Source organism: Capra hircus, chromosome 16 (genome assembly GCF_001704415.2).
Source record: "Capra hircus breed San Clemente chromosome 16, ASM170441v1, whole genome shotgun sequence".
NCBI lineage: Eukaryota > Metazoa > Chordata > Mammalia > Artiodactyla > Bovidae > Capra > Capra hircus.
The window spans coordinates 26865527-26892024 of record NC_030823.1 but is presented as its reverse complement, the minus strand read 5'-3'; the positions used below and the strand labels follow the sequence as shown (position 1 = coordinate 26892024).

The window sequence follows — 26498 nt, the reverse complement described above, 5'->3', positions numbered from 1 at the left end:
CTGACTCTTTGTCGGCTATTCTATCATGAAAGGTGGTGCTGGAATGACTGTGGATATTTTTGGGATTTCGCAAACAAGCTGACTTGGGGGTTATATTTATGTTGCTTAGAGTCACTTCTCTGTATAATTAAGTTATTACATGCTATTACAAATACGAATGACTTCTAGAAATACTTCTGTTGTCTGCTGTTCCAACTTTCCTGGTGATGTGACACTAAGGTGAAGGGCCAGAGGTCATACTATGATATAACTTGTACTTCTAGTGCCCAGCATCAGAATTTTGTCTGTAGAAAATCCTTCCACTTATTAAGATGAGTAAAATTGTAAGTGGATGGTAGATCCTCATTGACACCTACTCAAAATGGAAGTTCATTCTTCCAAGAATATACTTGATAATGCAATGTACACTATTTTAAACCTACTGTACATCTGTCCCCCATTTTTTGATGAGAGGGAAAGACTAGAGATCTCTTCAAGAAAATTAGGGATACCAAGGGAACATTTCATGCAAAGATGGGCTCGATAAAGGACAGAAATGGTAAGGACCTAACAGAAGCAGAAGATATTAAGAAGAGGTGGCAAGAATACATGGAAGAACTGTACAAAAAAGATCTTCATGACCCGGATAATCACGATGGTGTGATCACTCATCTAGAGCCAGACATATTGGAATGTGAAGTCAAGTGGGCCTTAGAAAGCATTACTACGAACAAAGCTAGTGGAAGAGATGGCATTCCAGTTGAGCTATTTCAAATCCTGAAAGATGATGCTGTGAAAGTGCTGCATTCAATATGCCAGCTAATTTGGAAAACTCAGCAGTGGCCACAGGACTGGAAAATGTCAGTTTTCATTCCAATCCCAAAGAAAGGCAATGCCAAGGAATGCTCAAACTACCGCACAATTGCACTCATCTCACATGCTAGTAAAGTAATGCTCAAAATTCTCCAAACCAGGCTTCAGCAATATGTGAACCGTGAACTTCCTGATGTTCAAGCTGGTTTTAGAAAAGGCAGAGGAACCAGAGATCAAATTGCCAACATCTGCTGGATCATGGAAAAAGCAAGAGAGTTCCAGAAAAACATCTACTTCTGCTTTATTGACTATGCCAAAGCCTTTGACTGTGTGGATCACAATAAACTGTGGAAAATTCTGAAAGAGATGGGAATACCAGACCACCTGACCTGCATCTTGAGAAATCTGTATGTAGGTCAGGAAGCAACAGTTAGAACTGGACATGGAACAACAGACTGGTTCCAAATAGGAAAAGGAGTATGTCAAGGCTGTATATTGTCACCCTGCTTATTTAATTAACTTCTATGCAGAGTACATCATGAGAAACGCTGGACTGGAAGAAACACAAGCTGGAATCAAGATTGCCAGGAGAACTATCAATAACCTCAGATATGCAGATGATACCACCCTTATGGCAGAAAGTGAAGAGGAACTAAAAAGCCTCTTGATGAAAGTGAAAGAGGAGAGTGAAAAAGTTGGCTTAAAGCTCAACTTTCAGAAAACGAAGATCATGGCATCCGGTCCTATCACTCCATGGGAAATAGATGGGGAAACAGTGGAAACAGTGTCAGACTTTAATTTTTGGGCTCCAAAATCACTGCAGATGGTGAGTGCAGCCATGAAATTAAAAGACGCTTACTCCTTGGAAGGAAAGTTATAATCAACCTAGACAGCATATTCAAAAGCAGAGACATTACTTTGCCAACTAAGGTCCGTCTAGTCAAGGCTATGGTTTTTCCAGTAGTCATGTACGGATGTGAGAGTTGGACTGTGAAGAAGGCTGAGCACCAAAGAATTGATGCTTTTGAACTGTGGTGTTGGAGGAGACTCTCGAGGGTCCCTTGGACTGCAAGGAGATCCAACCAGTCCATTCTGAAGGAGATCAGCCCTGGGATTTCTTTGGAAGGAATGATGCTAAAGCTGAAACTCCAGTACTTTGGCCACCTCATGCAAAGGGTTGACTCATTGGAAAAGACTCTGATGCTGGGAGGGATTGGGGGCAGGAGGAGAAGGGGATGACAGAGGATGAGATGGCTGGATGGCATCACTGACTCGATGGATGTGAATCTGAGTGAACTCTGGGAGTTGGTGACGGACAGGGAGGCCTGGCGTGCTGCGATTCATAGGGTCGCAAAGAGTCGGACATGACTGAGCGACTGAACTGAACTGAACTGATCTGAACTGATTCAACAAGAATTAATCAGGATTCATGGACTTTTAGGTAATAATTATCATAATTTGGAAAGATGTTTTAAAATGTCTCATTTAAAGAAGTGAGAAATTACAGATTCCTTGTACAGATATATGTCAAAGGTGCCTTATTTTATAATTTTTAATTCTTATCAGATCATCTTCAGAAGACAAAGCAGCTCTAAGGACTGTTTCTTTGGTTTGTGTCACTTCTCTCATTGCCTGAATAATTCTGTCTTTTTAGACTGGCCAATTTCCCTCTGTTCCCTCTAGTCAGAATTCCATTAGGAACCAGTATGGTGTAGCAGATTACCAAATGTTCAACCCTGGTCTGATCAATGGCCACCCCTAGTCAGAGAAGGCAGAGAGTGGAATTCCACATTTTCCATGTGCAAAAGTTTTTTCATGGAGCAACTCCATCAATTAAAAAAAATATATATAAAATATATATATATTAGCTAAAACCTCAGTTGGGGGAATTATTTATTTATGTTAAATACAAAAGCTACTATCATTAGCTAATATCTCAAAGTACCACAATAAATATTTAGGCAAGGTTTATTATAAATGATAGTGAATGTGAATAGATATTTCTAATAGCCTTTTTGATAATTTCAAAATATTTTGCTTGGCTCCTTGTTAGATCTGATTACATCATCATTAAAAACATGGCTGAAGAATAAGTAGTTCATACCAGAGATATGAGAGGCATCAGCCTGCCGTCTTCTCATTGTTCACTTGTACTTCCAGTGTTAGCATTATTTTCAATCCAAGGTTTCTCTGAGAAATCTTTTCAAGCTGCCTGTCCATATTTTTTAAATTTTTTTAAAATATAAATGTATTTATTTTAATTGGAGGCTAATTACTTTACAATATTGTATTGGTTTTGCCATACATCAACATGAATCCGCCACGGGTATACACGTGTTCCCCATCCTGGACCCTCCTCCCACCTCCAAGCTGGATAACATAATAGGTAAATCCCCTCACTTGGGCACAAATAAACTGCAGGGCTTCCTGCTGAGCATTGAGGAAATGAGGAGGCCACCGCAACAACCCTTCCATCCTTCAGATGATCCTCTTGGAGGCCACATGCATTTCTGATATGGGCTGAATGAGTGTTATTCATTTTAACCAGGAGAAGCAGACTATCTATTTTCCTAAGGGACCCTCTGTCTTTGCACTTCACTTAATAGTACTTTGCATGTAGTAGGTATTAATATAAATATTTTCTGGGAAAAAAATGAAAAACAGGCAAAGTTGGAACACTATATATTTACAAGCAGTTAGCCTGATTTAAAAATTTTTGGGGTAGGAAACAATTTTGCAAATCTCTAAGTGACTTTCACTGATTATATTTTAATTTTACCTGAGCATACTCTTCTACGATTCTTACTTCTTCTTCCATGATTTCTTCATCCTGTTTAACAAGCATCTGAACTTTCTCAACCACTTGGGAATCTTTCTGTAGTTTTTCCATTAGGATTTCTTTCTCCTAATGAACCAAACAACTCTTCTTAAAATAAGTTTTAAGAGACATGATATCTTTTCAAAAAGATAAATCAAATAGCTTATTTCATTCTTACAGAATTTGTCAAAATCACCATGAAATATATTTGTTTAATAGACTAATAAAAATGATTACAACAAATATAATTTCATACAATTTCATACACATAAAGATTGATGATGAGTAATGATTTTTAGAATACTTGGCCAACTGCAAGTTACCACAGTGCATTTCAGATGTATTTAACTAATAACTGCAGATTTTTCTATTTCTTTTATAATTAGCTAAATACTTATTATTGGCTTCCCAGGGGGCTCAGTATTAAAGAACACACCTGCCAATGCAGGAGACATGGATTTGATCCCTGGGGAAGGAAGATCCCCTGGAGGGAGAAATGGCAACCCACTCCAGTATTCTTGCCTGGAAAATTCCATGGACAGAGGAGTCTGGTGTTCTACAGTCCATGGAGTCACAAAGAGTCAGACACAACTGAGCGACTGAGCACATATATCAATTATCACATTTAATTATTAAAATATATGCCATTACATATAGGTACCACATCTTTTTTTGTCCAATCATCTGTCGATGGACATCTACAATGCTTCCATGTCCTATTGTAAATAGTGTTGCAATGAACATTGGGGTACATGAGTCTTTTTGAGTTACTGTTTTCTCAGGGTATATGTCCAGTAGTGGAACTGCTGGGTCATATGGCAATTCGCACAGATGTAGAGAAAGGACTTGTGGACACAGGGCAGGAAGGAGAGGGTGGGACGAGCTGAAAGAGTAGCAGTGACATACATACTCTACCATGTACAGAACAGACAGTGGGAAGCTGCTGCATAGCACAGGGAGCTCGGCTTGGTGCTCTGTGATGACCTAGAGGCGTGGAATGGGGGCTGGGTGTGAGGGAGGTCCAAGGAGGGTATATATGTACACATATGGCTGAATCATGTGGTTGTATAGCAGAAACTAACACAATATTATAAACCAATTATATTCCAATAAAAATAATTAAAAAATACAATCATGTTACTACTTTGCTATTGTTGTTGTTACTGCTCCCCTCATTTTACAGATAAGAAAACTAAGACTAAGAGAGGCTGCACAGCTGCATGGTAACAAAGCTGAAGTTCGAACCCATGTTTGTCAAGTATCAGCTTCTGCTTGCAAACACCACTCCATGTTAAACCATACAAGTTTTAAAAGAGATCCCAAATCAAACACACCTTTGTTTTTTGTTCTATTTGAGGGCCAAGAATCAAGAGCTCCTCCTGCATATCTGTAACTAGAGCAGTTGTTTCCAGGATCTTGGATAGGCCCATATGGAAACGTTCCCTGAAGGGAAAGAAAGTATTAAGAAAGCGTTTTGTTGTTGTTCAGTTGCTCAGTAATGTCCAACTCTCTGCGACCCCACGGACTGCAGCACACCAGGCTTCTCTGTCCTTCACTATCTCCTGGAGTGTGTTCAAATTCATGTCCATTGAGTCAATGACCCAAACATTTCATCTTGTCATTCCCTTTTCTCTCATGCCCTCAATCTTTCCCAGCAGCAGGGTCTTTCCTATGAGTTGGCTCTTTGCATCAGTTAAGAAAGTATAGATATAACAAAATAATAGCCAAGCAAGATTCACTGTAATCATGGACCGGAAGACCACATAGTAAAAATGCCCATTCTCCCCAAAATGATATATAGGTTTCCTGTCAGATCTCAGTAAAAAAAAATTTTTTTATGTATAGATGTACTTATTCCAAAATTTATATGGAAAGGCAAATGAACTAAGGTAGTTAAAATAATTTTGAAAAAAAAGAATAAAGTGGGCGGAATTATTCTACCTGATTGTAAGACTGATTACATAGCGATAGAAATCAAGATTATGTGGTATTGGCAGAGAGATAGATATGACGATTGATGGAACAGATAGAGAAGACAAAAGTAAACCCACACAAGGACACCTAACTCAGTTTTGACAAAGGTGCAAAAGCAATGGAGGAAGAAAAGGTTTTTCAACAAATGGTGCTGGGGCATCAGTTACATCAGATGAACTGTAACCTAAACCTTACACCTTATGTTTATGCAAAAATTAACTTGAAATGGACCATAGAATTAAATGTAAAACTATACTGCTTTTAGAAGAAAATATAGGAAAAAGTGATCAGGATCTAGGGCTTGGTGAAGAGTTCTTAGAAAGGAGAAGCATAATTTATAAAAGAAAAAAAATCATAAATTGGGCTTGATCAAAAATTAGAACCCTTTTCTCTGTGGAAGGGAGAATGAAAATACAAGCTACCAACTGGAATAGGGTATTTGTAATCCACATATCTGACAAAGGACTTATTTTAGAATATATAAACAATTCTCAAACTAACAATGAAAAATTTGAACAATTTAGAAAATGTGAAAAAGATATGAACACACATTAAACTGAAAAGGATATATGGATGGCAAATAAGGGCATGAAAAGATATTCAGCATCACTAACGATTAAGGTGTAAATTAAGATCACAACGTCATATAATTACCTACTTATTAAAATAGCCAGTATAGAAAATAGTGACAATACCAAATGCTCTCAAGGATGCAGAGAAACTGAATCTCCCCTACATAATTTATAAAACTACAAAAAATAGTACAGTCATTTTCAGTAACAATTTGATATTTTCTTCATAGGTTAGATGACTTAACAGTCATACTCTTGCCATTTATCCTAGAGAAACAGAAATTTATATCTGCCCAGAAACCTGTACAGAGATATATTCATAATAACTCCAAATTAGAATCAGCCCAAATTCCTTCAATGGTTAGACAAACTGTGGTACGCCCATATGGACTATTACTTTAGCGATAAAATGGAATAAACTCATGATACATGCAATAGCTTAGATCCCAGAGGCATTATGTTGAGTGAAAGCACTATCACTCTCTGTATGTGAAGAATAAAAATGGAGAAATGCAGAAGAGATTAGCAGTTGCAAGGTATTTGGAATAGGAGGAGGAAAAGAGTGGGAGTGACTGTAAAGAGGGTAGCAGTAGCGGGAATCTTTGTGATAATGAACTAGTTCTATATCTTGACTGCTGTTGTGGTTGTACAAATTGCTACAAATGATAAAGTTGAATGGCACAGAACTATAAACACACATTGTGCCAATGACAGTTTCCTGGTTTTGATGTTGTACTATAGTTAAGTAAAATGTGAGCACTGAGAGAAACTGAGTAAAAGGTACTTTGGACCTCTCTGTACTATTTTTGTAACTTCCTGTGAATCTAATAATGTCCAAAACAAATTTTCTTTTAAAATAAGAAACAATAAGTTTGAAAAATTTTCATTTATCTATTCACTAGAATAAAAAACTGAAAATATACATTTGTATGGAATAAAATAAATAGAAAAATTTAAATAAGAAGACTACAAAGCTATTGGTCAACAAAATTTTAGTTCTAAGACAGGGAATAAGTTCCATAGAGCATTTTCTAAAAAACTGAATATATGGTTTCTATTTCTTGGGCTTTCATAATCTATGAGAACATCATCACTCATACCCTTTAAATTGTGAATTACACAAATTTTTTTGATATTTTATTCTTTTATCTAGCTCTAGGATAGGTCCTCAAAAGTCTCATGTGGATTACCACATTAGCTTTTAAGTCTTCTTTGTTTTTATTTTTTGTCTCTCTACAATTTATTCTCCATACCAGAGTGATCTTCCTAAAGTAAGTCTCTTTATACTATTTACCTATTTAAAGAGTTATTATTTGTTGTGTGTTGTGTACGTCAGACATTGTGCTTAGCATTTAATTTGTAAACATATGACCCCCTAGAAACAGGTGATATTAAAAATAAAATAGACTCAAAGGAAAAACTAAAGAAACATAGACAACTGAAACTAAGCTCCCAATGAAGCACACACTTATGACAGGTAACTTGGGCTTTACAAGTGATTATTTCCCAAAAGGATATCTCCCACTGAAACAGGATGCTAAGTGTTTTGGAGGTGGAGAAGAGGCGTGGACTGGCTGTAAGAGACCCAAAGCACATAATTAACCGTTCCCTTCTCTTTTTTTTGTCCCATATCTATCCCTGGGAAGCTTCTTACTGGATTTGTAAGAAGTAAGGAAGAGCTATTACGTTTGGACTTATAACCTGGTGCTTCTTTGTACCACCTAGCTATACTTGATGGATATAAGCACTGATGGATATTGATGATAATGAGCATGCACAGAAGGTGATAACTTAGGTAATCCTCATTACACATCAGGGGGTTAAGGAGATGTTCTAGGATAGTTCAAGGTACATAAGGAAGAAACTACTGAGTAATTTAGAGATGTACAATGTGGGTAAGACATGGGGAAGACTGGGAAGTGGATGAAGTGATTGTAACAGATACTGGTCATACCAATCACGACTGTGAATGGAGAGCAACAACCCTGGATGGTGAGAAGGGGACACCTTAGAAACTTGGAGGTTGGAGTTAGAAGGAAGTTCCATCAATTCCTTATAACTCTTGTCTATAGGGCATCTGGCCAATTTACCCAGCCTGTGGCCATCATACTCAATTTAATCACTAACTAACAAAAGGCTTAATCCATGGACTTTCAGAAACATTTTAGGAGATGCTAACCCAGAGGAGTGAATGGTTTTTATATAAAACAATGGAACAAGATTAACCTTTTGAACTAATAGGACTATTTTCACAGACTGTAGCAACTGCTGTACAACTGATGTTGAATGTGCCACTCACAGTTGTTGACAAAAAAGAAATGAGATTCTGATACCATGTGAGTAAAATGCTGCTGCTGAGGTTGCTACTGCTTCTGTAAATGTCAGGTCTATACTCGTGTGCCATATACAAACTAGTTTAAACTCTCAAGCATGAGTGGTGGTGAAAATTTTCATTTCCCTGGGCTTCCAGCTGACCAGTAAAGGCAGAGTATGGGCGACTGCCAATTATTGATGCATTTGGATCAATAACAATTTTAACTGGCTTGACTCAAGATATGAAATCTGTCTGTGGTCTGTCCTCCAAGTGGCAGTCATCATGGCTATTCTCACCCAATGTTGTCCAAGAATGGATTTGGTCTAAGTCCCTATCAGTACACTTAACTGGGGTATCTGATAGAGTGGGCTATTCTTTTTCAGCTGGATAAATGACAGGTTGGAGGATAGAGCTGTAAAGGAATGCCTTCACGTGGTACCCTGGAAACCTTTCATGCCTTCACATAGGTCACACAGGAGAAGGTTTAACTACAACTGAGATAAGTCTGTGATCCTTTTGGAACATGAGAGCATGGAATGCTTGTGAGCAGATGCTATAAGACCATTTCCCACTGTCTTTATCTTCTGGGAGGCTGTCATGAGATTGTTTCTCAATGATTCTAGAGTTCTGATTAGATATGAGACTTTCTAGCTCAGGTTTCCTCCCCCACCTTCCCAGGGCCAGCTGAAGGTTCTAAAACTGCTAAGCTGCAGCATGCTGTGGACTTCTCAGCAGCAGGGCCTCCCACTATCAGTGTTGTAGTTGGGAAGATTCCCTGGAGAAGGAAATAGCAACCCACTCCAGGACTCTTGCCTGGAGAATCCCATGGACAGAGGAGCCTGGTGGGCTACAGTCCATGGGGTCCCAAAGAGTTGGACACAACTGAGTGACTTTCACTTTTCATTTTATGGGATAAGGGACATTGGGAATGGCAATGCTGGTTACTCTTGTTTTCATTGTCCTTGTCTGACTCTAACAATCTATTGCTTCTTCACTGGCAGAATCTGTCAGCCTTGCCTTTACAGGGGCAGCCTGTGAATGACCACAGGGGAGATAGACACATACCTCTTTTAAGATCTTCTGTAGCTTTTGCTCTTTTCCCTCCAATGAAAAGGTGGGTTGGGGTTCACTTGCATCTGCATCCCTTTTCACAAATAAAAGCACAAATACAGTATACGTATATCTGACTCGGTCTCAAAGCCTTACCTCTTCTTTTGCATTTCCTTCTCTCGGGACTTCAAAATGTGGGCAAACGTATCCATGAATCGCAAGTAGTTACTGGGAGTGATATAATAATGCCTTCTAGTTGTTTGAAAGTATTTTATGTTCAACTCTTTCACGCTTTGGTGGATCTGGACACATGTTGGGACAAGTTTTTCTTTTAAGTTCTGAAAAATAGTAATTTCTAAGAATTAAGAGAAAGCAGTCTAAATGCACACACACACTAAAGAAAATTGACAATGCAAATACATTTGTCATTTCTGAGATGTGGAGATGCAGAAAAAGGGTTTGGATGAATGGGATTAAAAATACATGAGATTTTGTGGTTAGGATGATGTTAGGGTGGAAAAGACAAAAAGAGAAGAGGTTAACAATAAATGACATCTCAGCTAGGTTTTTCCTTTATTTCTGCTGCAGCACTCCAAGGATTTAGGGTACATTGTCAATGGCCAAGGTTTATAGTGCTTTATCTTGTATCTTCCTTTCTTTAAAGTATGTTATTGATAGCAAGATACCCAATTTTCATGAGTGAAATAAAGCTAGAAAAATGTAAGGACTTAAAGGATGTATAGTCAGCCCTCTGTATCTGTGGGTTCTGCACCCACAGATTCAAACAACCACTGAAAATACTTCTTAAATATTCCAGAAAGTTTCCAAAAGCAAAATATGAATTTCTCTTGTGCTGGCAACTATTTACATAGCATTTGCATTGTATTTACAATTATTTACATATACTTACAATGTATTAGGTATTACAAGTAATTTAGAGATGATTTAAAATATATCATAGAGTGTGAGCATATTATGGGTAAGTGCTATACCATTTTATATAAAGGACTTGAGATCCTCTGCAGAAGGGATAGGCTACCCAGTCCAGTATTCCTGGGCTCCCGTTGTGGCTCAGTTGGTAAAGAATCTGCCTGCAATACAGGAGACGTGGGTTTGATCCCTGGGTTGGGAAGATCCCTTGGAGAAGGGAAACGCTACCCACTCCGGTATTCTGGCCTGGAGAATTCCATGGACTGTCTCCCGCATTGGAGGCAGACGCTTTAACCTCTGAGCCACCAGGGAAGCCACTGTATGGTCCATGGGGTCGCAAAGAGTTGGGCATGACTGAGTGACTTTCACTTTCACTTGAGCATCCTGATTTTGGTATCTTGCAGGGGTTGGGGGAGGGGGCTGGAATCGTTCCTTATGGAAATCAATGGATCGATCAATGTAGAGATACAGGTAGGCAAAACTAGAATAGAAAGAGTGTCCTCTTTGCTTACCTTCAGAGAGAATCTGACTTGAACATAATCTAGTTGTGTTTATGCATCTCCAACCCACCAAGCCTAGCTAAACTGGTCACTCTTAACTCAGCTGCAATTTCTTGCTGGTTTCACCCTGAATCTACCCTTACTGGCCTTTGCTTTCCTTGAACACTTGGACAGGTAAGGTTGTAAGCCCCTTTCTAGGTCCCACAGAGTTTCAGGCCTCTCTGAATTTACAACTTCTTTTGCCAGCATCTCTCGGGATCTTCATTTGAATCGCTCTAGAACAGATTCTTATTGCCTGCAGCTCATGGGTTCTGAGGCGATTTTGTGTGTGGCCTGTGCTCTCATTTCTTTGTAGTTGTGTTGCTGTAATCAACCCAGTGAAATTCACAAGAGGTACACAGAAGGTTGCAGCATCCTCACCAGAGCATGAAAAATGGAGGTTGTTTACCTTCGTGGACATCTGCTGTCCACCATGAGGGTAGAACTGTGAAGAGACCCCAGCAGTCAGGAATCCGGGCATCACTGAGACAGGGTGAATTAGGGGGCAAAAGAGATGAGGAATTGATAAAGAGTCAAGACACTTGCCTTATTTCATAATTTTGCCCAGAATTGCTCTCTTTGCCCACCTAAGGTTTATTGTCATTCAGAGATGTAGTGTTGTTAGATTATATGTAAGAATTAAAGATTTTAAAATTAAAAAAAAAAAAGAAATCGTCACTCACATTAGATTTCTTTAAAGGGGTTATATTTACCTCTCTGTTCTTGATATCCACTTTTTCTCTTAAGAAAGCGTCAGCTACAATCAGGAGAGCTTCCTCCGGCCATTTCTCATACCAATCAACCGTGCAGGAGCTGATCAGGGAAGGATATAGTCTACAGTTTTGGTGAAAGTTAGGTCTTGTAGGGCTCATGGTCATAAGAATATGAAGATTTTTATGTATTCTCTGAAAATTAATGAAAATATAAGTTGTTTAAATGCAATCCACTGCTTTGAAGAAAATATTATATGGAAAATTCCATTTAAAATTTGTTTCCATTTTTTCCTTAATGGGGGGAGTACCTATCAATCATATACTGAGTGTCTGTCATAAACCAGAGTCCTTCCAAGGGAAACTACAAGCTTCACAGAGCCCTTCTGAGGAAAGGAGCCAGGTTCTGTTCTAGGGGACCTCACCCTCTTGGCTTCGGCTGGATGGACTGGGTAGGGGAGTCACTGGACTCAGAACATTCTTTGTATAAACCATCCTTTATAAGGGGATCTGGTGCTAGAGCTCTATTCAGTAGGGCAGTTTATATCAGATGGTGACGAGTCTGTCTGTTTAACTGTTTCCTCTGGAGTGGTGTGCATTTAAGACTCACAGAAACTCAAAGAAAGAAACAGTCAGATGAATTAAAGCTAAAAGAGATGCAGAGAATCAGATAATGTTATGTACAGAACACCACAGAGATACTAATAAACTCCTACAGCTGAAGGATTACAGCCAAGCAGTATTAGATTCTATATAATTTTTCAGGTCCTAGGCAAAGTGCTAGTTTCAAAGAATTTTGCCTGCATCCTTGCCCCACCTAAAAACTGGTTGTGTTGTTGCTGTTCTTGCCTTCTTGGAAGGACTGACCCACAGGGCACAGATTCCTTCCTCATTTCATACGTCACTTTATGATAAAACCACATTTTTGAAAGCAGCTTCAGTGAGTCAATGGTCCATCTAACTCAAAGGGTTCGACTTGTACAAAGTAATAATATCTTTGAGTATCAAGCAACCTATTTTGCCAAATAAGAGTGGTAAAGCTGAAAGAAGACTCAAGGGTAAGAGTTTCCCCCTCCTGCTTGTCTTTAAAATTTGTATAAAAGCAAATGCAACTCCTCAATGCAAAATTCACAAAATACAGAAGTCTTTAAATTGAACACGAAATCACATGCGTGCTTAGCTGTGTCCTACTCTTTGCGACCCCATGGACTGTAGCCCACTAGGCTCTTCTGTCCATGGACATTTTCCAGGCAAGAGTACTGGAGTGGGTTGTCATTTCCCACTCCAGGGGATCTTCCTGACCCAAGGATTGAAATTTGTCTCTTGTGTCTCCTGCACTGGTGGGCGTATTCTTTATTGAGCCACCTGGGAAAACCCACAAAACGAAATTACCTCTCTTTGCTTTGCCCATTTGCAAACTCCTACTTGAAGATATCCAACAGTTTAAACTGTGTTTTCACTATTTATTATTACTGTAAAAAACCTCAAATCATTTTTGAAAGTATGGCATATATATAAAATTAAAATTGATTTCTACTTAGGATTCTTATTTTTTATTTCTGGAGGGCACTATTCGCCACACTATAAATCAGAATTTATTTTATTTTTCCACTCACAATCTATTGGATAAACCAATTTTGTAAAGAAGTGCTAGTGCGCCACAAGTTTCCAGGATATCTCCTATTCTTCTTTCTACTGCAGTATTTTAAAATACAACTCAGTTCAAACATCCATTTATATTATATTGTTCTCTTACAATTGTGGATTCCATTCCCAGAATTTTTTACATGTTTTTCTTGTGCAAGATCACTAAGTATCTGCTGAGGAAGGGATGGTGGTTCAGTTCAATTTTCAAATGTCTCCATAAAAGATAGAAACTGACTTGAGAAATAAGTTGGCCTGTGGTACTTTACTAGTGAACATTTTGGCTTGGGTAATCAAATCTATCTGTTCACTGAGCCACTGGTCAGTCATCATGTCTTAAAGACACAGAATGCCTAGTTAATTTGTCCAGTTGATACCTCTCATCAAGCTGATTCTTTCACAGCAAGCTCACTGCCGAGTTCATTCTGAATATTACCTGCTCTACCTGGATAACCCATATAACTGGATAACCTCCTGGACAGTTCTAGGGCTTTTTAAGGGGATGAGGAATTCTTGTTTCTTTCCTTTCCAGGCTTGTTGCCAGCATACAACTGAAATAAAAAGCCTCATTGACTAGAAATGGATTACAGGGTGTGAAATAATCTTAGGATCTTATTTCTCTTATTGCCTCAAGCTAATATTATTTTTTAAAGTCATTGTTAGCCAGCCAGGCCCAGATTCTTGCTCATGTTTGTCCTGCTTATGGTGTGTCTGTGTATAAGGATGGCAGTCATTATTGTAGCTTTAAAAACTCATGTAAAAAACTAAAGGACTTATCCAACTTGAAATTCATGTACAAAATTATAAACATAGTCTATTTTTTAATGCAGACCTTTATGTTCATTGAAGCATTATTTTCAACAAATAGTGGACACTAGCGTAAAATTTTATGAAATTTGAACATAGTCTGTTTTCAATTTAATATGACAATTTGATAAAGGCAATCCACAAAAATGTACCTTTTGGAAGAACGAAAGTAAAGCTTGCCTATTATCAACATAACCAGACTGTTCGGCAAGAGATCTAAGCCTGAGGGCAATCGCATCCAGCTCTTCATTTTCAAACAAGTCAGGTATTTTCCCCAAATTAATAATGCTGTTCAAATCTTCCATAAATAACTCCTTAGGCAAAACATACATTTAATCAGGAATGAGTAAATTGGGCATGTATTTTACTTTGGACAAAGCTAATCAAGAAAGCAATAGTGTTTCAGGAGAACTTAGATCAAAAAAAATAACTTCTCTTAATGTGAGCCCATCAGAAACATTTTTCTGAGTCAAAATAAGCTTCATCTATTCATTCATTTATTCAAACATTAGGGAAACAGATCTGGTACCAACAGTATGCCAAACACTGTGTTGTGCACTGGGGAAGAGGCATGGGAGGAGTGGGCACAATAATTAAGTTGAGCAGGGACTCTGCTTCACACAGTTTATACACAGTTTATAAAAGTATAGTTTATACTTTTGTGTTTGAATACTATACAAACTATTAGAAATCACATGGCCAAAAGCTTATTTTAACCAAAAACATCTCTACAAAGGATTCCAAAATGAATGGGAAGGTAACAGAGGAGAAGCAGCAATGAAAGAAATTCTACCAGAGGAGTAATAAAAAAAGTATGAGCATTTTTGTTTTTAGAATAAGTCCAAGCTTTCTTTTAACAAAAGAGCATTATTAGCATTATCAGTGCCTCAAGATACAGTATTCTTTAGCCACTCACGGGGACCTGGTATTTCAGTCCAGTTGAAAAAGGGCAGAGAACTAGGGGGCTGTGTCCAATAGAGGCCAACAGAGGTGACATGGGGCTAACTGCTTTCCTGTCTCAACTAAGACATGATGGAGAACCGCCAAAGATTTATTAAATATTCTGATTATTGCCTACTTGTTGAGAGTCTAGCTAAATTACTCCATAGTATTACTGCTTCAGCACCCATTTTGTTTGGCCAAGCAGCCTGTCGGGGGACTTAAACTGACAAAATACCTCTCATGGATGCACATGCCTTAGATAGCAACCCACAGAGTTACAAGTAAATGTAAATTCTGATATGATTTCCCAACAGCCCTTGTGTCAACAGTCTTCCCTGCTTCCCAGAGCCTTCCCTTTATGTGCTCCTTAGATAAGACCCCCATGGAACTTACCCTTGATGGGTTTGAATTGACCAATCTGGCTCTAGCCTGGAAACTCCAAAAGCACTGCAAAGCACTGCTCCCCCAATCAAGGCGTGTGCCCTGGTCCTACCTCTCTCTCTCTCTCTCTCTCTCTCTCTCTCTCTCTCTCTCTGCACTTTGCCTTGACTTCCCATGGGTTCCCTCAAAGCATGCTGTGTACCTCCTGCAGAACCTGAGTAATAAACTTCTCTTTCAGATTCTCTTGTCTTTTGTTAAACTGTAGCTCACCATCTGGTACCCTGCACTTAACAAATGTTAACAAACTTAACAAAGTCATAACACCATTTTTTGGATTCATGTGGAAAGCAATGATGTGGCTAGAAAAAGTCTGGAAAGGAGATGCAATAACCTTAAAGTTCTGCATAACATGGAAAGTGAAAGTGAAAGTCACTCTGCTGTGACCGACTCTTTGCAATCCTGTGGGCTATACAGTCTATGGAATTTTCCAGGCCAGAATACTGGAGTGGGTAGCCATTCCCTTCTCAAGCAGATCTTCCCAACCTAGGGATCGAACTCAGGTCTCCCGCATTGCAGGCGGATTCTTGACCAGCTGAGCCACCAGGGAAATCCCTGAATAACACGGGAGCCATGTTCAATTCAGCTTTGACAGCGGATTTCTGAAAAATAGTTTCTTAAATTAGAATGATATACATTCTTGGCAGGGGAGAAACTACATCTTCTGAAATCTAGCAAGTGTCTGGCAAAAACCTCAACCTGATCAAGGAGCAGAATATTCAAATTTGGGAAGGGGAGAATATATAGGTAAAGCAGAAAAACTGGATATTATGGAGAATAGCAGATATGACATGACCCTTGGATTTACTTTCAAAATATGACATGAGAAACAGGCACATACAAGTCTAGAGAGAGAGGCGCAGTATCAGGAGAAAAAACAAAATGGGAGTTTGAAACAATACTAATAACTATACACCTCTGGATCATAGATAATAAACAATATTCCCTTGAAATTTTGCCACAAAGAAGTACATACAATCTGAGGTGGTATTCCTAGTTATGCTTTGGCTGTGGAAGGGTGTAACTTATGCAAAAGAATAGATTTTTAAAAAGTTGAGCGATTAACATTTTTTGCTTACATGTAAATAAGGCATAAGCTGCAAAGAAACGTCTTGGCTTTGGTGAAACTTGAGCAGAAGGATAAAGGACAGAAACAGAAGCCTCAAACTCTGTGAGAGCACATTGTAGATTACATGATCAGACAGTAGATACAGATGATAGGGCTACTTTTATTTATTTATTTATTTTTTTTTTTACTTTTTCTAGTAAGCCCAGGTCTCTTTCTTTCTTTCTTTATTTATTTATTTATTTTTGTGGTTTTGATTTTTCTTTTTCTTTTTCTTTTTTTTAATTTTAATTTTTACTTTATTTTACTTTACAATACTGTATTGGTTTTGCCATACATTGACATGAATCCACCATTGGATGGGAGGGCTACTTTTAAGAGACAGATTATAAAACTGGTTTTAATGTAAAATGGATGACTTTAGTTACACAGATAAATTACTTCCAATTAGTCAATTAAAATTATAGAGACAGAAAATTCTTTTATTGTGGTACTTATGTAAAACTATCTACAGAATGATTGCATATTCATAAACTCTATAGGCTATGATTGGATAAGCATGGAAAATAATGAAAAGAATTGATATGGCAGGTTAATAGGATCATAGATAAATATTTTCTTTTCAAATATTAAATTTGAAGGGCTCCACTGTGCCACCTGGGAATACCTCACATAAATATTAAACTTTAGAAAATAATAAAAACAAAAAGTACTTACTTGATCTAGGTTCAAATTACTAACTATCAAAGCAGAGGGGTTGCCTTCTAATCCTGCTTGCATAAACACTTTTTTGAAATCTTCTTTGAATTCTAAGTAGGCATAATTGTGAGATAAAGGTACCCGGAATATTTTGTGTTCTGCCAAATAACAGGCCAGAGTCGCACAAGTTTCTTTTCCACATCCATCTATTCCAATCTTGGGAAGAAAAAAAATTTAGAAATTTTATTTCTAAATAGAAATAAAAAGTTCTCTACTTAGATGTGCTAGAAAGTTAGTAAAACTACCTAAGACTATTTTTAAATGCTTTGATAAACACATAAAACATAAAATATTTTATCAAAATCTTAAAAGGCACTCAAACACTCAATATTTTAATCTTTTCTCTTCACAACCTCTTGAACTACATGAAATAACTGCACTGAAAAGATAATCTGGAAAAATAGCATAGATAGGCTTATAAATAATTGCAATGTGACTATCAACATTTGAGTCTTCATTTGTAAGGATTCAAAAAAGTCTTTTTCCATTTACTGCGGGCAATAACACTCAAGAAGTGCTCTTTGGGAAGTTTTACCCTTTTAAAACAGTTTATTAAGGTTCAAACTATAGACCATACCTATTTTAAGCGAACAATTAAATGATTTTTAGTAAATTTACAGAGTTATGTAACCATCACCACAACCCATTTTTAGAGTACTTCTGCTGCTGCTGCTGCTAAGTCGCTTCAGTCGTGTCCGACTCTGTGCGACCCCATAGACGGCAGCCCACCAGGCTCTTCTGTCCCTGGGATTCTCCAGGCAAGAACACTGGAGTGGGCTGCCGTTTCCTATCATCCCCTAAATATCCCTCAAGCCTATTTGCAGTCAATCCTCTTTCTAATCTCCAGTCCCAGGCAACCATTAATAGGCTTTTTTTCTCTATAGATTTGCCTTTGTTGGACATTTCCTATAAATGGAATCATACAGTAAGAAGTCTTTTGCATCTGACGTCTCAGTTAGCATGATGGTTTCGAGGTTCTCCATGTTGTAGTATGCATCAGCAGTTCATTCCTTTCCATTAATGGATTTTGGGATGTTAAATCAAACACACATTCCTGGAATAAAACCCACTTGGCCATGATATATAATATTCATATGTTGTTACATTCAGTTTGCTGATATTTCATTAAAAAATTATCAACTATATTCACAGGGATATTGGTATGTAGTTCTCTTTTTTTCATGATACCTATATAGTTTTGGTATCAGGGTGATACTGGTCTCATAGAGTAGCTAGGAAGTATTCCTTCTTCTATTTTCTGGAAGAGTTGTAAAGGACTGATTTAATTTTTCCTTAAATGTTAGAATTCTCTAGTGAAGCCATTTGGCCCTAGGCTTTTCTTTGTGGGAAGTTTTAAAATTCCTAATTCAATCTTTTTATTAGTTATGTAAGTACAGACTTTATATTTCTTCAGTTCAGTAATTTATGCCTTTTGAGAAAGGTGTACATTTCATCAAGGTGTATTAAATACTTGGTTTTAATAGTTGGAGTGTTCTTGCCTTTTTTCTCTTGATTATCTTCTCTAAAGATTGGTCAGTTTTGTTGATCTTGTCAAAGAATCATTTTTTTTTTGTTTGCTTTCATTGATATTCTCTTATTGTTTTTCTATTCTTTACTATCTTCTCTCATCTTTTCTCTCATATAACTTCCTCTTCGGGCTTAGTTTTCTTTTCTTTTGTAGTTTTCTAAGGTGGAGACTTAGGTTATTTACTTGAGATTTGTACACATTACCATATGTCATGGAGAAGGAAAAGGCAACCCACCCCAGTATTCTTGCCTGGAGAATCTCATGGACAGAGGAGTCTGGTAGGCTGCAGTCCATGGGGTTGCAAAGAGTCGGACACGACTGAGTGGCTGAGCGACTTCACTTTCACCATATGTAAAATGGGTAGCCAATAAGACCTACTATATAGCACAGGGAACTACTCAATCTTATGTGGCAGCCTGGATGGGAGGGGAGTTTGGGGGAGAATGGACATATACATGTGTAAGGCTGGGTCCCTTTGCTATCCACTTGAAACTATCTCAACTTTATTGATCTGCTATACTCCGACATAAAATAAAAAATTTAAAATAAAATAAAATATAAGCCTTTGTAGCAGTAAATTTCCCTTGAAGCACTACTTTAGGTATGTTGTGTTGTTGTTTATTTTTGTTTGTTTTTTGTTTTGGTATGTTGTGTTTTTGTTTTCATTCACCTCAAAGCATTTTCTAATTTCTCTTGTGATTTCTTCTTTTACCCATTGGTTATTTATTTAGGAATGTATTACAAAGGTTTTGCATATTTGTGAATACTCCAGATTTCTTCCTGTTATTGATTCCAGTAGTAATTCTTTTGTGATCTGAGAACATAATTTGAATGACTAACTTAAAAAAATAGTCATAATAATGTGCCATATCATTGGCTGAATACATTGGATTTTATTTAGCCTTCTGAAAGCTTTTCTCTATTTAAGGGATTGGAGGAATTTCCAAGAATTTAACTCTCATTTGCCTTCATGAGCAGTAAAATTTTGTGCAATGGTTCATTTTTCTAAATAAATGTTCAAGGAATTGTATTATTTTTGAAGTCAAGGTTCACCTGCACAGACACTGTATTAATACTGAAGATATGCTAGAGATGGTGCCAGACCCATCACTGTTTTTACATATTAAATGCCTTCCAAAAACAAATAGCTGGTGAACTTTTATACACTTTTGAGAGGACAAGGATCTTGTCATATGAGTCAATGAATATGAGCTTTCATAAATAGAAAGCGTGCAAAAATTAAATTTCTGTAAGCAGAGATTTTTATTGAATTTCCTTAATTTTTATTTTGCATACTAAAAAAATTTGAAAAATTTAAATTCTTACCAGTAACATATGACTTCCTGATTGTCGAAGAATCCTTGTAGCTCTTGCAATGTGTTCTATGGCTTCCTTGAAAAATACCAAGGAATGAGAAATCTACCAGGGGAAATGAAAAAAATAAAGTGATATAGGCACAGAAAAATTAAGTGTTCATTGTGGTTTTACATACAAGATATAGAAGTGAGAATGACTAATCTGATAATCCAATAATTTAGACCCAATAAACTAGTTTACATTTATGGAAAATAAGTGTGCACAATGAGAACTGTCCTTTTGCCAATATTTTGATAAGTAAGATTGGAAGGCGGGCATAGGCTTGAGGGAAGAAGATGAAGGGGACAGCAGCAATATCCAGGCTGATTTTCTATTTCTCTGTCTTGGGGTAGAACAAGCCTCAGGGAATCCGTGTATGGTATCTGACTTTGTTGGTGTCTATGTTCCAAATCACCTTTGCTCATAACTATAATGGGAATGTAGTTTCCCATTGGACTTCCCTGGTGGCTCAGATGGTAAAGAATCCGCCTGCAATGTGGGAGACCTGGACTGGATCCCTGAGTTGGGAAGATCCCGTGGAAGAGGACATGGCAACCCATTCCAGTATTCTTGCCTGGAGAATCCCTGTGGATAGAGGAGCCTGGAGGGCTACAGTTCATGGGGTTGCAAAGAGTCAGACACGACTGAGTGACTAAGCACAGCACAATGGGAAAAACTGTGAATTAGTCCCAGCTATATTGCTGCTACTTGTTGACACACCCTCTCTTGCATTTGATTCCCTTAACTTTAATAATTCAGCATTTTACCGCCTCAGTTGTGCACCTTTTATTTAGACGAGGCAAAATAAGATGAACAATATAAACCTACACTTTTACTGGTCTTCACTAAAATTTGAGGGTACACTTTTTGATCTCTCTCGCTCTTATACATACACATACATCTCAAAAATATTTGATTTTACATACACATATACATATGTGTAGTGTTAGTCACTCAGTCATGTCCGACTTTTTGCAATCCCAGGGACTGTAGCCCACCAGGCTCCTCTGTCCATGGGGATTCTCCAGGCAAGAATACTGGAGTGAGTTGCCATTTCCTTCTCCAGGGGATCTTCCCAACTCAGGGAATGAACCTGAGTCTTCTGTACTGGCAGGCAGATTCTTTACTGATTGAGCTACCAGGGAAGCCTATATATATGTGTGTGTATATATAAATATATATTTGAAAATAGTATTCCTTAGATTTTTGTATAGTATGTGTCTCTACCTCCAAAGACGCTGAATTCAACTTCATTTGGAATTCAGTAAGTACTTCGGCAAGTTTATTATAGTCATTGGTATACTGATAGGTCTTCTTTTTATGAGATTTGTTTACATCCAAGAAATCCACAAATATAATTGGGTCATTCATCAGTTTTTCTTTGGTCCATTGGATCTATTGTAAGGTGATTGAATAGAAACTGTTAATAGCACAATTTTACTTATTATCAAAACTAAAACAATGTACTTATATCAGAGAAGTTCTTAGCACAGTAGGTCTAGGTCTCAGGGATTCTTAACCTTTTTTTGCGCCATGGACCCCCTTCTGACAGTGAAACTTGTGGACTCCTCATAAGAATAACATTTTAAACACATATAGTAAAATGCAAGGGTTGCAAAGGAAACCAAATACACTGAAATACAGTTCTGTTTAAGAACTCTTTGAGAATCTATAGTCTCTAGGTTAAGAACTGCTGCTGTGGGAATAACATTTTGATAACACGAGGTCTCACCAACAATCTGAAGAAGAGAATCTTTCCTCAATCAATTGTTAATCACCATCATAGATTTGCAAGCTTCCATATTTGCTTTCTTGGTTCACTTGACAAACCCTTGCCTGTCTTTCAGACCAAGTTCGTGGGCTAACCCCTTCTTTGAAGTCTGACCATTTCCCTCGTCCTAAAACTAGGGAGATAAAATTATTCTTTCTTCTTTTGTCCTACTATGGTGGTGTGTGGATGGGCCTGTTACAGCGCTTACACCTGTTAGGTTGTAAGGTGCTTGGAAGCAGGGCTTACATTAGTTCTATGGAGGTTTTAGAACTTACCTCAGTTGATGTCTGGCCCTGGAAATTCTTAATAGGCTCTCAGAAGGTGTTTGTTTAAGCAAAAGGCTAAAGGAAGGTCGAGGGACAATATGAAATGATGGTTAAGAGACTATCTGAAGTCAGATAGCCCGGACTCCACCACTTAACTAACTATGCAACCTTGGGCAAATTCTTAATCTCACTTTGCCTCAGCTTCTTCATTTGTTAAATGAGGATTATAACAGGACTTAAATCACAGAGATGTTATGAAGATTTAATTGAGTAATGATGGGTAAAGCTTTTAAAACAGTGCCTGGCACATTGTAAGTGTTAACTGTTATTAGAGCTATCACATTTTACTATTTAAAAAGTCAAGCAGTCAAACAACTGACTAAATGGTATTGTATAAACCCAAATTCTTACAGGAATAATTTACATCCTTAAATTTTTAAAGTAGGTTTGGGTAATAGTTCTTTAATTTGGGGGTACCGTAGCTGTTCTTACTGTCTGTGGGACTAACTCCTACTAGGGAAAGACCTGTCTCCCCTAAGTATTTGCTTACTCATTTTCTACTGCCTCTACATCTATTCTTTGGTCTAGCAAAGTCTTGAAACTAAATTGCAGTTGGAATGTATAAGGCAAGAATTTAGGATCTTCTCCCAGGACAGAGATAAGCTCTCTTTAGATGGTTATTTTAGCAAAGTCTCTGCATTCTTTCATTCATTCCTTTATCAATTCATTCATCCCAGATGTATTTATCAAGTACCAGCTAGGGGTAAGGGAGGATGTTAAACTCTGGAGATTTAGGTGGGGATAAAAAGCAACGATTTTGTTCTCATGGAATTCATCGGTTAGAGAAAGACATAGGCAATTACATTCTAATTAGTTCTACGGATCGGAAAACCCCATAGTCCTATGACAATACAAAGACATTTAATCTGGAAACAATGTGGTTTAGGCTAGAGAAGACCAGCAGAAGAGGAAGCATGAGCTGAATCTAGAAGGATGGTCAGGAGTGAGCCAAGGGAAGGGACCTATATGAGTAAAGGAAGGGACAACAGAGACCATTCTGCACTGGCCAAAGGATGAGGTGAGGGGCTCAAATTTCTGACATGGATGGAGGCTTGAATGATAGCATCAGTATTGAGGTAGGAAACACCAGGGGCGGAGCAGTCATCAGGGTAGTACATAGAATGCAGTGAAGGAAGACTGGAAATGGTTTTGCAAATGGTTTTTCATGTTGAGAGTGAAGTACCCTGAGTAATATGAGACAGATTTAGAAGTCAAGCCAAGCTTTAATTCTAGCATTCAGGCTCTTTCTGCCAAACCACCAGCCTGTCTTTGAACAGTAGATATAAGATCTGGTCATTTTTAATACAATGATAGCTTACATTTACTGAGCACTTATCATGTGTCAGAAACCATTGTAAACACTTTACACAAGTTAGTGCCCTTAATTATCACCTGTGAAGTAGGTACAATTACAACCTTTTCATTAGAGATGAGGAAACCGAAACACAGGGGGGTCACTTGCTACAGGTTTCATAGCTCATAAATGGAAGGGTTGGGCTTTGAACTTGGGCAGAGCCTGTGTTTGGTACCTCTGTATTCAACTGCTTCTCAGGTTGTTAGGGAAGGAAAGTGAGAAAAGAAAGGACTGGAGATTCTACTGCCTGTGTGAAGGAAAGTAGGAGTGAGATGAGTGTGAAGCATCACCAAAGAGCAGCCCCAAAGAGGGACAAGAAGAACTGCACCCTGGGTAGAGCCCTGAGACACTCTGGATAAGTAGATGGAGCTGTTGGTGGACGTGGAGATAGCTACTTGGTGAAAAGATTGGTTTACCAGATGTTTAAAAAGTTGGAGGGCAGAAGTGTTATGGGTTAACATGAATGATGATACCAAGAAGAGTCTAGGCTGAGGAGCAGGAAACTTGGATTAAAGAAAAGTAATGATGAGTGTCTAGAAAAAATTTTTTTAAAGATTTCTGAATTTGTGATTTATCTAAAAAATATATATGGGGACTTCCTTGGTGGTGCAGTGGTTAAGACTCCATGCTGGCAATCTAGGGGGTGCAGGTTAAATCTCTGGTTGGGGAACTAAGATCCTACATGCCACATGGCATGGCAAAAAGATAAAAGGAAAAAAATATATGTGTATACAAATGTATGTATACATAAAGACAGAGATTTACATATATGTATCTGTGTTGTATGCTGGGCTTACATGCATGTGTATCTCTATGCATAAAGTTTGTATTCCAAATTTCTTTCTCACTGTTGTAAATAAAGTTGTATCTTTGAGTTTATTTTATTTCCTACAGTGCTGCCAAAGAGGAGAAAAAAGAAAAGAGCCATCATCTTTGGAAAGGAATTGAGAGGAGTTAGGAGAAGGCAATGGCCCCCACTCCAGTACTCTAGCCTGGAAAATCCCATGGACCGAGGAGCCTGGTGGGCTGCAGTCCATGGGGTCGCTAAGAGTCGGACACGACTGAGCGACTTCACTGTCACTTCCCACTTTCATGCATTGGAGAAGGAAATGGCAACGCACTCCAGTGTTCTTGTCTGGAGAATCCCAGGGACCGGGGAGCCTGGTGGGCTGCTGTCTATGGGGCTGCACAGAGTCGGACACGACTGAAGCGACTTGGCAGCAGCAGTAGCAGCAGAGAGGTACGGTAATGGAGTTGAGCTCATCACTTCATTTAGTTACAACTGTTAGTGAATCAGTTACTGAAGCACTTTCCTTTGTGACCTGGACTAGAGAAGCATGCACAAACTAAAATTCAAAGGGCTGGAGAGGGGTGAGGGGTCAAAATGTTCATGCCTGCCAGTCCTGGAGGAAAATGAGAAATTTCAAGGCTCTTAAAAGGCCAAATACGTGGGCTTCCCTGGTGGCTCAGAGGGTAAAGCGTCTGCCTGCAATGTGGGAGACCTGGGTTCGATCCCTGGGTGGGGAAGATCCCCTGGAGAAGGCAATGGCAACCCACTCTAGAACTCTTGCCTGGAAAAACCCCATGGACTGAGAAGCCTGGTAGGCTTCCATACAGTCCATGGGGTTGCAAAGAGTCGGACACGACTGAGGGCCTTCTCTTCCTTTCACTTTCAAAGGCATCAAGACCTTATCACTTCAGTTGTTCCAAATCTATAATTATTTAGACATTTGCAAGTAAAAAATGGAATTGTTAATAAAGTTTTTAGTTAACATCATAGAAATGTCTGATGATGTTTATAAAACACTTTTGCTCAAGATACAATTTACAAAAATTTTAAAAATTATTTTACCTGAAAATAATTCTCAAGTTCTTTCGAAAGAATCTGATAGAAAAGCACCTGTTCAGCTTGTTCAAGTAAGCGATCATGAAACACTCGGGTGGCTTCATGAACAAAGAACAGAGCAGCCATCTCTTTGGAGTTAACAACATACTTGTCAGCTTGCAGCAAACCTAGAAGAAGCTATTAGGAATTTAAAAACAACAATTAAAAAACCATTATCAGGTAGATTGCAAAGTAAAGCATCATTTTTTTTTTTTTGCAGGTTTATGTTTCTATAAAAATAGAGCAATAATCCCAGGCAAGGATTGTCAATTCCTGCAAGTGATAATCTGAACTTCTGATGAGATGGACAAGTTATAAACCAGAGAAAACTTGTATAGTGTCACCCTTAGAAGGAGAGGGCTCAAAAACTCCTCACAGGATTGCTGGAGATAAGTGATGCTTCTTAATGTTCTAAGACTGCCAATTTGGGTTAAAAAATTTATAACCCATTTCAAATATATGTACTATTTTGGGCTAAAGTCTCATAGCATGGAGATAAAAAGCAAACCAAAAAAAGATTTTAAAAAAAAAACATTTTAATCCAGAAAATTCTTAGACTAAATCAGCACTGTTGGCAACATTCTCTGGTGTAAAAGCAAGGCTTGTGAAAATTCAGCATGTTTATGAAATGCATACATGCTTTCATTTGTCTGAGAGCTGTAATAAACTCTCAGAAATAAAGCAAAACCAAAATCTATGTTATAGCCTGGTCATTTCTCTCCCTAATGAGAATCTTAGCCAGTATGTCCCCTGATGGGGACAGACCCCTCCCTCATATTCTCTGCTTTAGCTCCTCTTTGAAGTACCTAGATGCACAACTCTTTAATTTTTATACAGATGCTAAAACCCCCACCAAATAGAATAATTTACTACTGATGACCAGGAGAACATAGGCCCCAGACCTATTGGAGCCTAAGGATTGA

The 26498-nt window shown here is 38.1% G+C and overlaps 1 protein-coding gene across 1 annotated transcript in view; it reads right to left on the bottom strand.

Annotated features, from left to right (window-relative positions):
• DNAH14 (dynein axonemal heavy chain 14) overlaps positions 1 to 26498 on the bottom strand; it is a 398456-nt gene that overhangs the window by 106432 nt on the left and 265526 nt on the right. Inside the window, exons 54-60 of the mRNA XM_018059938.1 lie at positions 25543 to 25713; positions 17314 to 17511; positions 14303 to 14464; positions 11703 to 11894; positions 9677 to 9858; positions 4945 to 5053; positions 3572 to 3697 (exon numbers count right to left, since the gene is read on the bottom strand). Of these exons, the coding sequence (XP_017915427.1) occupies positions 3572 to 3697; positions 4945 to 5053; positions 9677 to 9858; positions 11703 to 11894; positions 14303 to 14464; positions 17314 to 17511; positions 25543 to 25713 (1140 nt within the window). The remainder of the gene's footprint in view (positions 1 to 3571; positions 3698 to 4944; positions 5054 to 9676; positions 9859 to 11702; positions 11895 to 14302; positions 14465 to 17313; positions 17512 to 25542; positions 25714 to 26498) is intronic.